Genomic DNA, 14,290 nt, shown 5'->3' with positions numbered 1-14,290 from the left:
CCCTGAAATGCCGCAGCATTTAAGAGTAAAATATACCTGGACACGCCTCTAGAGAATCTTATGAACCACTTTCCCTTATAAAAAATCATACAAATTTGCAGTAGATAAACAGGCCCATTGTCATGGAGATATTGTGAAAGAGAGGGGCCAGAAGATGGCGGCATCTGTTTTCACAAACCCCTGCACTGGTTAGAAGGATTTCACCATCTTATTAAACAGTACAGTCGAAGCTCCTGGAGCTTTCCTACATGAATTGTCTCAGCTGCTCAGTGTTTGGCCACTCCCCTCTGCTATATATGTTCGACTCTGGCACTTAGGGATTGCCAGTGTTAGTCCTTACTGCCTGGTTCTGGAGTTGGAGGTGTAGTTCGTGGCTGGAGTTGGCACTTGGAGATTGTTCATGAAATTGTCGCTTGTAGTTTTGTTTGTATGCACATACTCATCCTCTCCTATTTGGTTTCTCCTTTCTTTAACTCCCCTGTGTTCTTCTCGGTTGTTTAGTGAGTGTATTTTGTATGATTGTTGTTTTCATTTATCTCTGTCCGTCTTTCCTTGTTTGTCTGGTTAGTTTATAGCGGCTGATATAGAAGCATATCAAGGCACGTGAACCCAGCATCTCCACCTTCAGGAGTCATCCGAGGGACAGGGATAGACTAGAGCACCCCTAGTTCTAGGGACCTGGTTAGCGCCCACAGTCCCAAGGCACTCTATGATACCCATATGTCTGGAACTGCATGGTGGATTTAAAAAAAAACAAAACAAGACAATACAAAAAAAAAACAAATACTCAGTGGAGTAGAGGGAATAAAAAGAGCAAAAAATGGCCACTTTTGACCTGGTGACAGATCCTCTTTAATGAACACAAGTTAGGAAGTTAGTGTATTGTGGGATTTCGATTCCTCTTTCACAGAACTGAATGAAAAGAAGCTTAAAGGGGTAGGCTTGGACATTTACATATCATTTCCAATCTACAGACGACCGTATCTTTGGTCCAAGTGTGAGCCGACAAAACATAGAATCACACTTGGACCAATGGTATTCTATGGGGCTGTTCACATGTCCGATTTTTTCCTTAGACTGAGTCTGTCAGAGGAAAAAATTGCAGCATGTATGATTTGCATCCAATATTTGGATCGTATTCGACCACGTAAGTCAATGGCAAACGTTGGGCCACATTTGGATGATATCGCGTGCAGTGTAATTATCACGGACTGACAGGACAGAGAAAAGGGCTATTTTTTTTTCCATCTTCTCTTCATCCTGGAAAATCGGATCACACTGTGATCAAACTCTGATCAAACTTTCATCAGTGCCTCCACCCGGAAGTGCTCAGTTGCAGAGATGCACAGTACAGCCTCATCAATCACAGTACTGCATATCTACTGTCTATTTTTTTCAGTAGGGGGTAGATGTGTAGTATCCAGCCACGGCCTTTATACAGTTAATGGTGCTGTGCAACTCCTCAGCACTTCTGGCCGCTGCTAGCATCGGGAACAGCTAAATGGTAGGGGTGCCATATGTCCCACCCCCACCAATTAGATATTCATGACCTATTCATAGGATAGGCCATCAATATAACAGTCCCGGAGAACCTCTTTAATGCATTTGAATCTGGAAAAAGGGACAACAACAACAATTTGGTTTTATACTCTAAGACATAAGTCCATAAAGTACCTGGCCCGCGTCATTGGACATCTTTCAAAAGTGTTCGATAAAGTAACTTTGATGCGTTGGCAATTTCTTTTATATTTTGTTTCCAGTTTATATACAACCAGGATTCTAATTGAATATGAATGTATCTTGACAATGCCTCTGGAGAGTGTAACAAACAGTGATCTACATGCAATATATCAGTGTTCTGCTCAGAATTCAGTGGGCAATGTTACATCTACAGTCAAGTTGTCCAGAAAAGAAGCAGGTAATCTTGGGGAATATCTTTGCAAATATAACTGTGGGATTAAAAAAGTTGCCCATACACTTAATGGGTATTTTCTTTATAGACATTTATGGCATGAAAGGAAACACTATTAATGGCTAGTAAGAGCTCCAGCTATCCTAGTCTGGCAACTTTTTTTCTCCCACAGTAAGGGTTCATTCAGATGTCCATGCCAATTGGTCCGAGCATGGACTGCTAATGCATGGACTAACCGTAGCTCTCATGACCCGAGCGTGACTGCTTCATCTATTTCTATGAAGCTCTTACGCTTTGGCTGGGAGACCCCTGGACAGTCCATGCATTGGGCTCCGATCTCTGACCGATTTGCAGAGACATCTGAATTAGTCTTTACAAGGGATTGGGTAAGTGCAGTCTGCACTAACTGGTAAAATAGGCAAGGGGCAGATTCTTGTCATGGGTGGTGGGTGTGCACACTGCCTAGCACACCGATGTATTGATAGGGACATAAATGTGTAAAGGTGACATCTTACAGTTGTTGTATATCTATTGTTAACATGTTCTTGGACACATTTAAAGGGAATCTATCATCAGGTTTTTATTATCTAATCTGAGAGCAGCATAATGTAGGTGCAGGGCCCTTGATTCAAGCAATTTGTCAGTTACTGGGCTGCATGCTGTAGTTTTCCTAAAATTGCAGTTTTGCTAGCAGGAGATTATCACTAGAGGACTACTTACCTGCTGTCAGGTAGTCCAACCACGACCCCATCACTGATTGGCAGCTTTCTGCCTATGCCCAGTGTACATAGAAAGCGGCCAATCAGTGGTGTGGGTGGAATGTATAGGGTGGAGCATTCAGATAACTGGTAGATCTGCAGCAGATAAAACAGTTTTTAATCAAAACTGCAGCACCCAGTAAAGTAAGTGATACATTGCTGGAATTGGGGTCTTTGCACCTACATCATTGCGTTTTAATAAATAATAAGGTTGCCAGTTGCATATTTAGATCAACAGGTGAAGCTCAACACCACCTATGTGCAGTGAATCTCCTGAAAAGACCAACTCCAACAGATACATGTGGTAAATAGGAGGAAACGGAGTTGATAATGGTTTAACAATTAATAATGTTTATTAGGCACTAAAAAGAAGTGTATGGTAAGGGTATGTGCACACGATGCAGAAATGAAGCAGAAAATTTCTGCATCATTTCTGCATCTCCCTGGCAGAAAAAACGCATGCAGATTGTGCATGCGTTTTTCCTGCAGAATACATGCGGATCCACATGCAGATTCACATGCGTTTCCGCATGCAGATTGACAAGCGCTTTCCAGGCGATGTTAGCATCACCTGGAAAGTGCTTGACAACTAGGTCACACTATATAAATCCATGCAAACAGCATGGATTTATATAGTGTGAACCGAGAGAGTGTATATACTTACCTCCGATGGCCCGCGCTGTCCTGCTCACTCCGTTCTCCCGGCTGCCGGCAACTTTGAATTGAAAGACCTGCCGACGTCAGCGTCACGTGACCCGTCACATGACTCTGACGTCACCGCAGGTCCTACAACTCACTGCAAGTGCCGGGAACCAAGCGGGAGCGGTGCGCGGGCCGACAGAAGGTAAGAATACATTTATTTTTTATTTTATTCTTCTTTTTACAGCTTTTTTAATGGTACCTGGGTGTGGATGAGACTCTCCTCTCCTCCACACCCGGGTACCATCCGCACATTAGAACGCACCAATTACGCAAGTACAAATGCTGTCTTGCGGAATTGGCGCGTTCTAATGCAAGTCAATGGCGGCGAAATCGCCGCGTTTCCGCAAAATTAATTGACATGCTGCGGATTTTTGACCGCAGCGTTAACGCTGCGGAAAAATCCGCATCATGGGCACAGCACATGCGGATTTCCATTGGGGAACATTGCTTCCCTTCTACCATGCGTTTTTCATGCGTTTCCGCGGCGTTTACGCAACTGCAAAAACGCCGCGGAAACGCATGAAATACGCATCGTGTGAACACAGCCTAAGACAAATAAACAATAGGTCAACCAGAAGCAGTCAACACCACGTGAAATTCATAACATCCAATGTATCTGGCAAGTGCTAATATGGAAGGTGACCCCCCTAAATGACCCATAAAAATGGATTGCAATCTAAGCAAAAGTTGCTTAATGAGATATGAGAAGGGGGGCAAACCTTACCACTGTGGGGTTGAGAGCCAGGTGGACTGGAAGGGAGGATGGATAGAAGCCCTTTGTGCGTTTTGTGTTTTTGTGGTGACACTTTATCAAGGGCAAGGTGTCTGTGGCGTCCAGCAGGGCCTTTTTAAATATCCCAGATATGGAGTCACGTGTCCGACTGCGTGACTGGAAGTACATCACGCGCTTGTTCACGTGACCAGGGGAGAGTGCTCTGACGGCGCATGCGCAGCACGCCCACTGAGTCACAAGTACGCCTGAGCCGACAAGCCAACCACGCATGCGCAGATGCAGGAGCTGCTCCCGGTCATGTACAGGAGGTATATAGATGGCTGGACACGTGTGGGACAACAGGTGGCCCACCACGCATGCGCACCACACTGTATACAGTGTGGAAGCAACAAACAATACAGCACTAATTAAATACACGGTAAATGCTCTTAGTAAAATTGCTGGGTCCAATAGTAGATGTTTTGAGGACGGTGTCTAATAAACAATATTAATTTTAAAACCATTATTAACTCTGTCTCCTCCTATTTATCACATACTTTCAGATGGGGCAGCAAAAACTTGTTGACAGATTCCCTACAAAAAAAAAAAATTCTTCCAGCAGGATAACTGCTTTAGGCCACTGCCCCATCAGTATTCGGTCAGTATTTTTTTCTCAGGAGTGGGAGCCAAAACCAGGTGAGGAACAATCAGAGAAAAGGTATAATAGAAACAAGTCACCAATTCTGCATTTATCACCAACTCCTGGTTTTGGCTTCCACTCCTGAGAAAAAATACTGACCGAATACTGACCAAATACTGATAGTGGAGCCGTGGCCTTAAAGTGAGCCTGTCAGCTTATACATGCTTCCAGTCTGTGAGCATTATGTATCAGGCACTGGCTGTATAAACTCTACCAGGTATGTTTGACTCCAAAACGCTGCAACGCTTCAGAGAAGAACATGCTTTTAAACTCACAGGGGACCAAGCCGTGCTGTAGACTAGTTGGACGGGCAAGTCCTCTGCTGCTTCTCCCTGCATGCTGCCCTGGGTTGACAAGTCTCTGCCTATATGTAACAATGCCCATGGATTGGGTAGCATTTATCAGGTGTCAGGTTCAATTTAAGACTTCATAAACTGCTTTAGAAGGAATCATTTACACCTCCATCCATATGTTAATTTATTCTAGAAGCAAATGTTTACTGTTGTGCTGTTCCTGAGTAGAAAAGGGTCTAATCAGACAATTTGCTTACTTTACTTTAACAATTTTCTCCCATCAGATATAGTATTTCGGAGAACTATATTGTGTGTATCAGTAATGTTGTTGCTGATCATGCTCCTGGGTGCTGGGACAGTATATTTATACTGGGTTGAAATAGTTTTGCTTTATCGCCATTATCTGTCAAAGGATGAGACTATTGGAGGTAAGATATTCATTCCTTGCCTGTAAAATAAATAGATACTGCACACAAGTCACACTTATACTGGATTTCATATAAGACATCACCATTAACCTTTAAGTTTTCATTGTTTTTATTGCCTTTTTCCTCTAAAACTGCAGAGACAGATGATAACTCTGATTTAATGAGTTACAAGAAATGTTGCATCTATTTCACATAAGGAAGACCGTCATATAAAGTCAATGGGATCCATGGGTTCTTAGCAATATAGTTTTCATCCACATTGCACCAATAAATTAGAATCTCATTGTCCGGGTCACTCATTAGCCAGACCGTAGAGTAGTTGCTGACTGGACATATGAGCCAAGGGATAACAAAACGGGTCAGCATCAGGACCATTGTCTACTTTTCTCTGGACGATACCAGTATGTATTGACTGACAGTCTGCTTTTCTGATCTAATATGTCTCACACTAGTGATGACCCCATTCATTTAAAATAAGCCCTGGAGGCAGCTTCTCATGCAGATCTGTGTCCAGCCCACAGATTTTAACAGCACATTTACATATCAGAAAAACATAGATATCTCTGAAATAAGTCATCAGATTGCAGATATCTGGGTATCAATTTATTCAGCTTCCTATGACTTACAGTGCTGCTCATCGTTATTGGCACCCCTTCATTTTTTTCATAGACTGTACAATATCTTCAGAAATAAATGGAAATGGACCAAAGTTATATCCTCAGGATTTTTTATTCAATGGTCAAAAGTAATAAAATAATAAAACATTGTTTTTCAACTTCCATGTTGCAATTTCAAATAAGAAACAGAATAAACAGCTTGTGCAGCAATAAAGGCACCCCTAATTAATACTTGGTTGCACACCCTTTGGCACTGCTGACAGCCTCCAAATGTTTCTTGTAGCCATCTATAATCTTCTTGCACTTCTCAGCTGGAATTTTCTCCCACTTTTCCTTTATAGTTTGTTCAAGCTCTTGAATGTTTGCAGGATTCTTTTTCCCAATGACAGATTTCTTTTCATCTCAAAGATTTTCAATGGGATTGAGGTCAGGAAGACTCATTGCTGGCCATTTTAAACAGTTCATTTTTCTTTTTCAACCATTCCTGTGTACTTTTGGATGTGTGCTTTGGGTCATTGTCTTGTTGGAGGACCAATGATCTTCGACTCAAACCAAGTTTTCTTACACTGGGTAGGATATTACACTCTAAAATCTCTTGATAATTCTCTGATTTCATGATTCCTGTGATACGGTCAAGGCCTCCAGTACCAGACACTGCAAAGCAACCCCACAGCATTATGGATCCGCCACCATGCTTAACTGTTAGTAAGGTGTTTTTTCCTTATAAGCTTCATTGCGCCATCTGTAAACAAACTGTTGCTTTGCATTGCCAAAAAGCTATATTTTTGTTTCATCTGTCCACAGAACATTTTCCCAGAAGGATTGTGGTTTGTCAAGGTACTCTTTGGCAAAGATCAGTCATTTCTTTTTTGTATTTTCTTCAGCAATGATTTCTTTCTAGGCCTTTGCCCATAAAGCTCTGCTTGATTTAGTGTGTGGCGTATGGTACTTGTTGAAACCATGACTCCAGACTGTTCCAGGTTGGCCTTCAGGTCTTTGGATGTTTGACATGGTGTTTTTTGCACCATTCGCACCAACTTTTGAATACAGCTCTTGCCAATTTTCCAATTTCCCCCACATCCAGGGAGGTTCTTGACAGTTCCATGCTTGGCAAACTTCTTAATAACATTGTGCACTGTTGAAACTGGGATACCAAGGTCTTTGGAAATGGCCTTATACCCTTTGGAAGTTGTGTTTGCTAATAATAGCAGTTCTGATGTCCTCAGACAGCGCCTTTGTCTTAACCATTGTGACAAAGGAACAGGGCCTACCATGTGGCTTTTTAAAACACTGACATCATCATTCATTGGCTAATTCATGTCACATGGACACCGACAATTAATCACAGGTGAATGTCTTTTGTTTCTGGAAGTTTCTTGACCTTCAATAATCATTTGAAGAATTAGCATTAAAACCATTATTGAAATTTTCCTGATGAATACTTGAAATTACTATATTTTATTGCACAGAATATACAGTAATTACCGAAATAATTCATATCATTATTTTTTTTAGATGATAAAGACTTTGATGCCTTTATTTCATATGCAACACAGACATCTGAGTTTAGTGAAGAGAAAATGGAAAGCTACTTTGACAACTATGAAGATGAGCAATTTGCAACACAATTGTTACCAAGCGTTCTTGAGGACAATTTTAATTATAAACTCTGTATCCTGGAAAGAGATATTTTGCCAGGAGGAGGTGAGACATATATTGGGTTATTATATTTGCTGTCAGTGCATTTCAATGTGGGGCAAATATTGTTACTTAAAGGGAACTTGTCAGATCAGATAACTTTATTAACCTGCAGATGTAGGGTTAATCTGTAGGTAAATAGCATTAGAAAGGTGCACAGTTGCCATACTGAAAGTACGGCTTTCAGGAGAAAATTAATTGTCTTCTTCCTGGGAGCTACCAGCTGTCAGTCATACAGGCACCAATATCAGCACTGTGAGCGGCGGCTGTAAGTATGTTCCAGGATTTTGACTGACAAAATGACAAAACGTACTTACAGCCGCCGGTTTTTGATACACCATTTAAAAGTAGCATGATATAGAGGAGGAAACCCTGATTCCAGGGAGGTGTCACTTAAAGGGCTGCTTTATACAGTTTTAGTAAAATCACTGTTTTATCTGCTGCAAACCTACCAGTTGTCTGAATGCTGAGCTCTGTATAAAGTCGCCCACAGACACCACTGATTGGCAGCTTTCTGTATACATCGTGCATAGGACAGTTATGTGTGCTAGTGGGGTTATACAGAGGTCACGAATAAGGAGTTCTACATGGCATCAGGTTTACTAGTCTTCAAGTGATAATCTCCTGCTGATAAAACAGTAATTTTATCATAGCTAAAGCGAGCAGGCTAGTAAATGTCACCGCTGGAATCAGGGTCTCTTCCCTTATATCATGCTGTTTTTAGATGGGGTAACAAAAGCCTGAGTGACGGCTGTAAGCACCCCTTGTCATTTTCACGAACAGCTGGCTCTGCCCTTACATTATTTTAGTCTCAGATTAGGTATCAAAAACCTGGTGTCAGATTCCCTTAAAAAGATTTTTAGTGAATTAATGAATTTTTAGAATGGGAACAAAGTAAATAATGTTAAAAATTAAAGTACTAGCCCTTGAATCACGCCTCTTCTCTGGTAAATCTTGCTGGTAATGGATATGATACTGTATCATCAGTCAGTCATATAACCAATGCAGCTAATCACTGGCCTTAGCAGTTATGCTAGTATGTTGCCATATTACCACTCAGTAGTGATGCATGAATGTACTCGGATAAGGGGTTAACCGAGCACGCGCAGGTTCTAATCGAGTATCTCGGCGTGCTCGAATGCTATGTTCGAGTCGCTGCGGCTGTATGTCTCGCAGCTGTTCGACAGCCACAACACATGCAGGGATTGCCTGTTTATTAGACAATCCCTACATGTGTTGTGGCTGTCGAACAGCCGCGGCGACTCGAACATAGCATTTGAGCATGCCGGAGACACTAGGTTAGGACCCGTGCGTGCTCGGATAACACCTTATCCGAGCATGTTCAAGTATCACTACCACTGAGGCAAGTCACTGGCTGTTGCGATCGCATGAATCAATGGAATATCATTACTTCTGCTATTGATGGAGACCACTGAAGAGGCGCTGCTGAAACTACAGGAAATTTAAGGGGTAAGAAATGGTTGAATATATAGGAATGAATATGGTTCAAACGGAGATAAAATTCCAACTTTCTTTTATTAGTAAATTATAAAATCCAAATAATATCCATAGAAAAATAAAACTTCCGCATTTCTGGTGTGTACAGCACCATTAGGCCAAGATCACATGGTTTTATTTTGGCAGAATTTCACATCAGTATGTGTAAGCCAAAACCAGGAGTGGGTGATAAATACAGAATTGGTGACGTGTTTCTATTTTATGTTTATTTGATTGTTCTACTCCTGAAACTGGGAAAACTTTGAAACGCGTTGACTAAAACCAATGAAGACCGCAATTTATACAGCTGACATGTGGCCGCAACAGCCGCGGGTGGAATCGCGATCCACCCGTTGCTGTTAACTAGTTAAATGCCGCTGTCAATCTCTGACAGAGGCATTTAACACCGCCGCGCCGGAAGCCTGTCACTTACCCCGCCCATCGGTGACCCCGTTACATGATTGTGGGTCACCGATGGGTTAGCATGACAACCAAGGGTCTGCAGGAGACCCCTGTGGTTGTCAAGTCCAGATTGCTATGAGCGCCACCCAGTGGACGGTGCTCATAGCAAGTGAGCAAATCTGCTACATACAGGCGATCTGCTCATCACTTGTATGTAGTAGAGCCGATCAGGAAAGTGCTGCTTCTAGTGTCTTATGGAGACTAATAAAGCAACCAGAAAGTGTAAAAAAAAGTTTTTAAAAATCTGAAAAAAATAAAAATATATAAAAGTATAAATCACACCACTCACGCCCCATTCAAAACAAAACAATAAAAAAAACAACCCACATACACATATTTGGTATCGCCGTGTTCAGAATCGCCCGATCTATCAATATAAAAAAAAAATTAATCCGATTGGTAAACGGCGTAACCAGAAAAAAATTCTAAATGCCAGAATTACGTTTGTTTGGTCGCCGCAACATTGCAATAAAATGCAATAACGGGCGATCAAAACATCGGATCTACCCCAAAATGGTATCAATAAAAACGTCAGCTTGGCGCGCAAAAAATAAGCCCTCACCCGGCCCCAGATCAGGAAAAGTGGAGACGTTACGGGTCTTGGAAAATGGCGCCATTTTTTTTTATCAACCTTTTTTTTCCACCACTTAAATAAAAAATAACCTATAAATGTTTGGTTTCTATGAACTCATAATGACCTGGAGAATAATAATGGCCAGTCAGTTTTAGCATTCAGTGAACGTGGTAAAAAAAAAAACAACAACTGTGGAATTGAACTTTATTGACAATTTCACCGCACTTGGAATTTTTTCCCCGTTTTCCAGTACATGATATGGTAAAACCAGTGACATTGTTCAAAAGTACAACTCGTCCTACAAAAAATAAGCTCTCACATAGCCAATAGCCATATTGACCAAAAAATAAAAAATGATGGCTCTGGGAACAAGGGGAGCAAAAAACAAAAACGCAAAAACTGAAAATGCTTCCGTCATTAAGGGGTTAAACTCACTTTATTCCATAAATTATCAGAGATTCTCATTTTCATCTTTTATTTTCTAGCCTATGTTGAAGATATTGCCAAGATCATTAAGAGAAGCAGGCGAGCAATTTTCATATTGTCTCAGAGATATATCACAGGCCCAAGACTATTTGAGCTCCAGGCTGCTATTACACGATCTCTGGAAGAACAGGAGAACTTGAAGCTAATTCTGATTAAGCTCAAGCCTTTTAAAGAACCAGAGACTATTCCACTTATAGTGAAGAAAGCTCTGAGAGCTCTACCTACAGTCTCCTGGAAAGGCGACATTAACAGTAAATCTGCTCATACTTCAAAATTCTGGAAACGGATCAGATATTATATGCCAGTTAAAAAAAACAGGTAAAATAGGTTTTATTGTGCTCTAAAAAACATTCAAGTGGTCATCAAGATGAAAAATAAACCATTCATCATAATAAATATAACCCTAAGTACCATTATATAGCAACAGATGTTTGTTGTAAAGCAATAGTCATCATGAGAAATGACGTCTGTACTTTGGGAATCATATCGGAGAGGAAGAAGAAGCCACAATGGTCAAAAATTGCACATCAACTAAAACAAGTATACAATACACATACAGGGGAGTCTTTACAGTATTATTTAATAGTTGTATTTGATGCTCTGCACATGAAAAAAAAATAATTGTTAGGGTCCTGCGTCACCAAAAAACATCACAGAAAAGTAGCTGCTAATATATAGGAGCATTCATAGTCAGCTATGGGCAATCTACTGGACATATTTCTGGACTTAAAGGACTAAATCAGAAATCGTTCATAGACACAATGGTCAATTGATTTCTTGTGAAATCTAAATACATTGAAACACTTTGACTTATTTAGAAAATGAAGCAAAAAGTAAACAACTAAAAATCATCTACTACCATTGAAAGCAGGGAAGGTTGGAAGCAACTAGCAGAGCTCAAAAATTGTGAAGATATTGGTTCTCTTCTAATTTTTAAAATGGCAAAGCACATGGACATCAGTATCTTCTATTATTTTTATTATTAAGAAAGACATGTAATGATTATAAAAGATTGTGCACTAAATGTTTTTTGTAACTGCATAGATAGCTTAAAACATGATGTTTATGTACGAACCATTATGCATTTGTTAATGGAGCAACAACATAACACATAAGGTACAATTTCAACAAAACACAATTGACCTATTATTTACTTTTATTCTGTGGAAGAAATCCCATTTACATAAAAGAACATAGTACATATACTCCAGTTACTCCAGCTAGGTACAAAACTTCCAATCACACTGCTGTAAGAGGAAGACTTACACCATGGTGCTAAAAAATTGTGGACATTATTCCAGGGAAACCCAATGTATTACCACTGGATCATTGCCTCTTTACTAATGGAGCTACTTAAAAAAGATTAGTGAGTGATTCGCAAACAAACATTTCTCTGTAACAAGTCAAAAGTCTAACCCTCATTTTTAAGTTATGTATAAAATAATTTTTACCTATTTCAATAAAAGTGTAAAAATCTTATTTTCTTTTCTTGGATGTTATTAACCCCTTTACCTCCCAAGGCTATTTGCACGTTAATGACCAGGCAAATTAGTTCTTTTTCTATTTTGCTGGTCACATGACTTTCTGCCTATATATCCAGCTCCGCCCTTCTGGCCTTGCTGGACTTCAGTGTTACATTTACTCTTAAGCTAGCCAGGTGCCTTGTACCTAACTCTGTAGTTTGCTTGGTCTTTTGACCACTAGTACTTTTTGTTTGTTTGTCTTTGCTACAATTTCTGCTAGGAGGTGTCCAACTATATCCCAGTCCTTAGTTCTTGTAGGGACCCCTCCCTTATATCTATAGGTCTGCGTTCAGACTAGCCGAGGACTTAGGCGGGTCTGTTCACAAGGAACAGGTCCCCCGCTGCATCGTTGGGAATCAGCTTAGTCCTATTGTAGGGACAGTTTTCCTATCTTTCCTTAGTGCTTGTAGCAGTTCATAACACTGTCACTTTATGAGGTAATAACTCTGGAACGCTTCAATGGATCTCACTGATTCTGAAAAAAAACTGAAATTTGATGAAAATATTGAAAATGTTGCAATTTTCCAACTTTTAATTCTTATGCCCTTAATGAGAAAGATATGTCACACAAAATAGTTAATAAAAACATTTCCCACATGTCTACTTTACATGAGCACAATTTTTGAAACAACATTTTTTTTTGTTCGGAAGTTATAAAAGTTAAAAGTTGACCAACAATTTCTCAATTTTCCAACAAAATTCATAAAACAATTTTTTTAAGGACCACATCACATTTGAAGTGACTTTGAGGGGCCTATATGACAGACAATACCCAAAAGTGACACTATTCTAAAAACTGTACTAATTAAGGTGCTCAAAACCACATTCAAAAAGTTTATTAACCCTTTAGGTTCTTCACAGGAATTTTTGGAATGTGGAAGAAAAAAATTAACATTTAACTTTTTTCCCAAAAATTTTACTTTAGTCTTAAATTATTTTATTTTCACAAGGGTGTCAGGAAAAAATGGACCACAAAATTTGTTGTGCAATTTCTCCTGCTGGAATAACTAGGGGATGCCATGTCACATTTGGAAAGCCCCCGATGTGCCTAAACAGTAAAAATCACCCACAAATGGCACCATTTTGGAAACTAGACTCCTCAGGGAACTTATCTAGATGTGTGGTGAGCACCTTGAACCCTCAGGTGCTTGACAGAAGTTTATAACGTAGAGTTGTGAAAATAAAAAAACAACAAATTTTTCCCACAAAAATGTTCTTTTTGCACCATTTTTTTTTTATTTTCACAAAGGTAACAGGAGAAAATGTAACCCAAACTTTGTTGTGCAATTTCTCCTGAGTATGCAGATACCCCATATGTGGGGGTAAACTACTGTTTGGTCGCACAGCAGAGCTCAGAAAAGGAGTGGCGGTTTGCAACGCAGACTTTGATAGAATGGTCTGAGGGTGTCGTGTTGCGTTTGGAAAAGTGACCCCATTTTGGAAACTAGACCAATCAAGGAAGTTATCTAGATGTGTAGGGAGCACCTTGAAACCACAGGTGCTTCACAGAATTTTACAACGTTGATCTATGAAAATGAAAAAATATATTTTTTTCCCACAAAAATGTTGTTCTGGCTCACAATTTTTTCATTTTCATAAAGATAGCAGGAGAAAATGGACCCCAAAATTTGTTGTGCAATTTCTCCTGAGTACACCGATGCCCCATAACGTGGTTGAAAACTACTTTTGAGGCACAGAGGAAAGTTCAGAATGGAAGGAGCGCCATATTGGAGTTCATATTTTGCTGGACTGGTTTGAGGGTGCCATGTTACATTGACAGAGCCGCTGAGGTGCCAGAACAGCAGAACCCTCCCATAAGAGACCCCATTTTACTAACTATGCTTCTCAATTAATTTATTTAGGCATGCAGTGAGCAAGTTGACACCACATATGCCTCACAGAATTTTATATGACTATGCGGTGAAGAA

The 14,290-nt window shown here is 40.2% G+C and overlaps 1 protein-coding gene across 2 annotated transcripts in view; it reads left to right on the top strand.

Moving 5' to 3' along the window:
• The window catches only part of LOC141210760 (interleukin-18 receptor accessory protein-like), a 30,460-nt gene extending 18,142 nt beyond the window's left edge, over window positions 1-12,318 (top strand). Inside the window, exons 7-10 of one of the 2 annotated variants that reach the window (XM_073664762.1) lie at window positions 1,761-1,918; window positions 5,362-5,505; window positions 7,638-7,826; window positions 10,839-12,318. In XM_073664762.1, the coding sequence (XP_073520863.1) occupies window positions 1,761-1,918; window positions 5,362-5,505; window positions 7,638-7,826; window positions 10,839-11,161 (814 nt within the window). In that variant the 3' untranslated portion in view covers window positions 11,162-12,318. The remainder of the gene's footprint in view (window positions 1-1,760; window positions 1,919-5,361; window positions 5,506-7,637; window positions 7,827-10,838) is intronic. The other variant, XM_073664763.1, reaches the window with a different exon arrangement.
• The last annotated feature ends 1,972 nt before the right edge of the window (window positions 12,319-14,290 follow it).

This window comes from Phyllobates terribilis, unplaced genomic scaffold (genome assembly GCF_046119375.1).
Source record: "Phyllobates terribilis strain yellow unplaced genomic scaffold, ASM4611937v1 Scaffold_2__4_contigs__length_985480577, whole genome shotgun sequence".
Taxonomy (NCBI): Eukaryota; Metazoa; Chordata; class Amphibia; order Anura; family Dendrobatidae; genus Phyllobates; species Phyllobates terribilis.
Note: the sequence above shows the minus strand (reverse complement) of the source record. Positions and strands in the feature narration are given on the sequence as shown.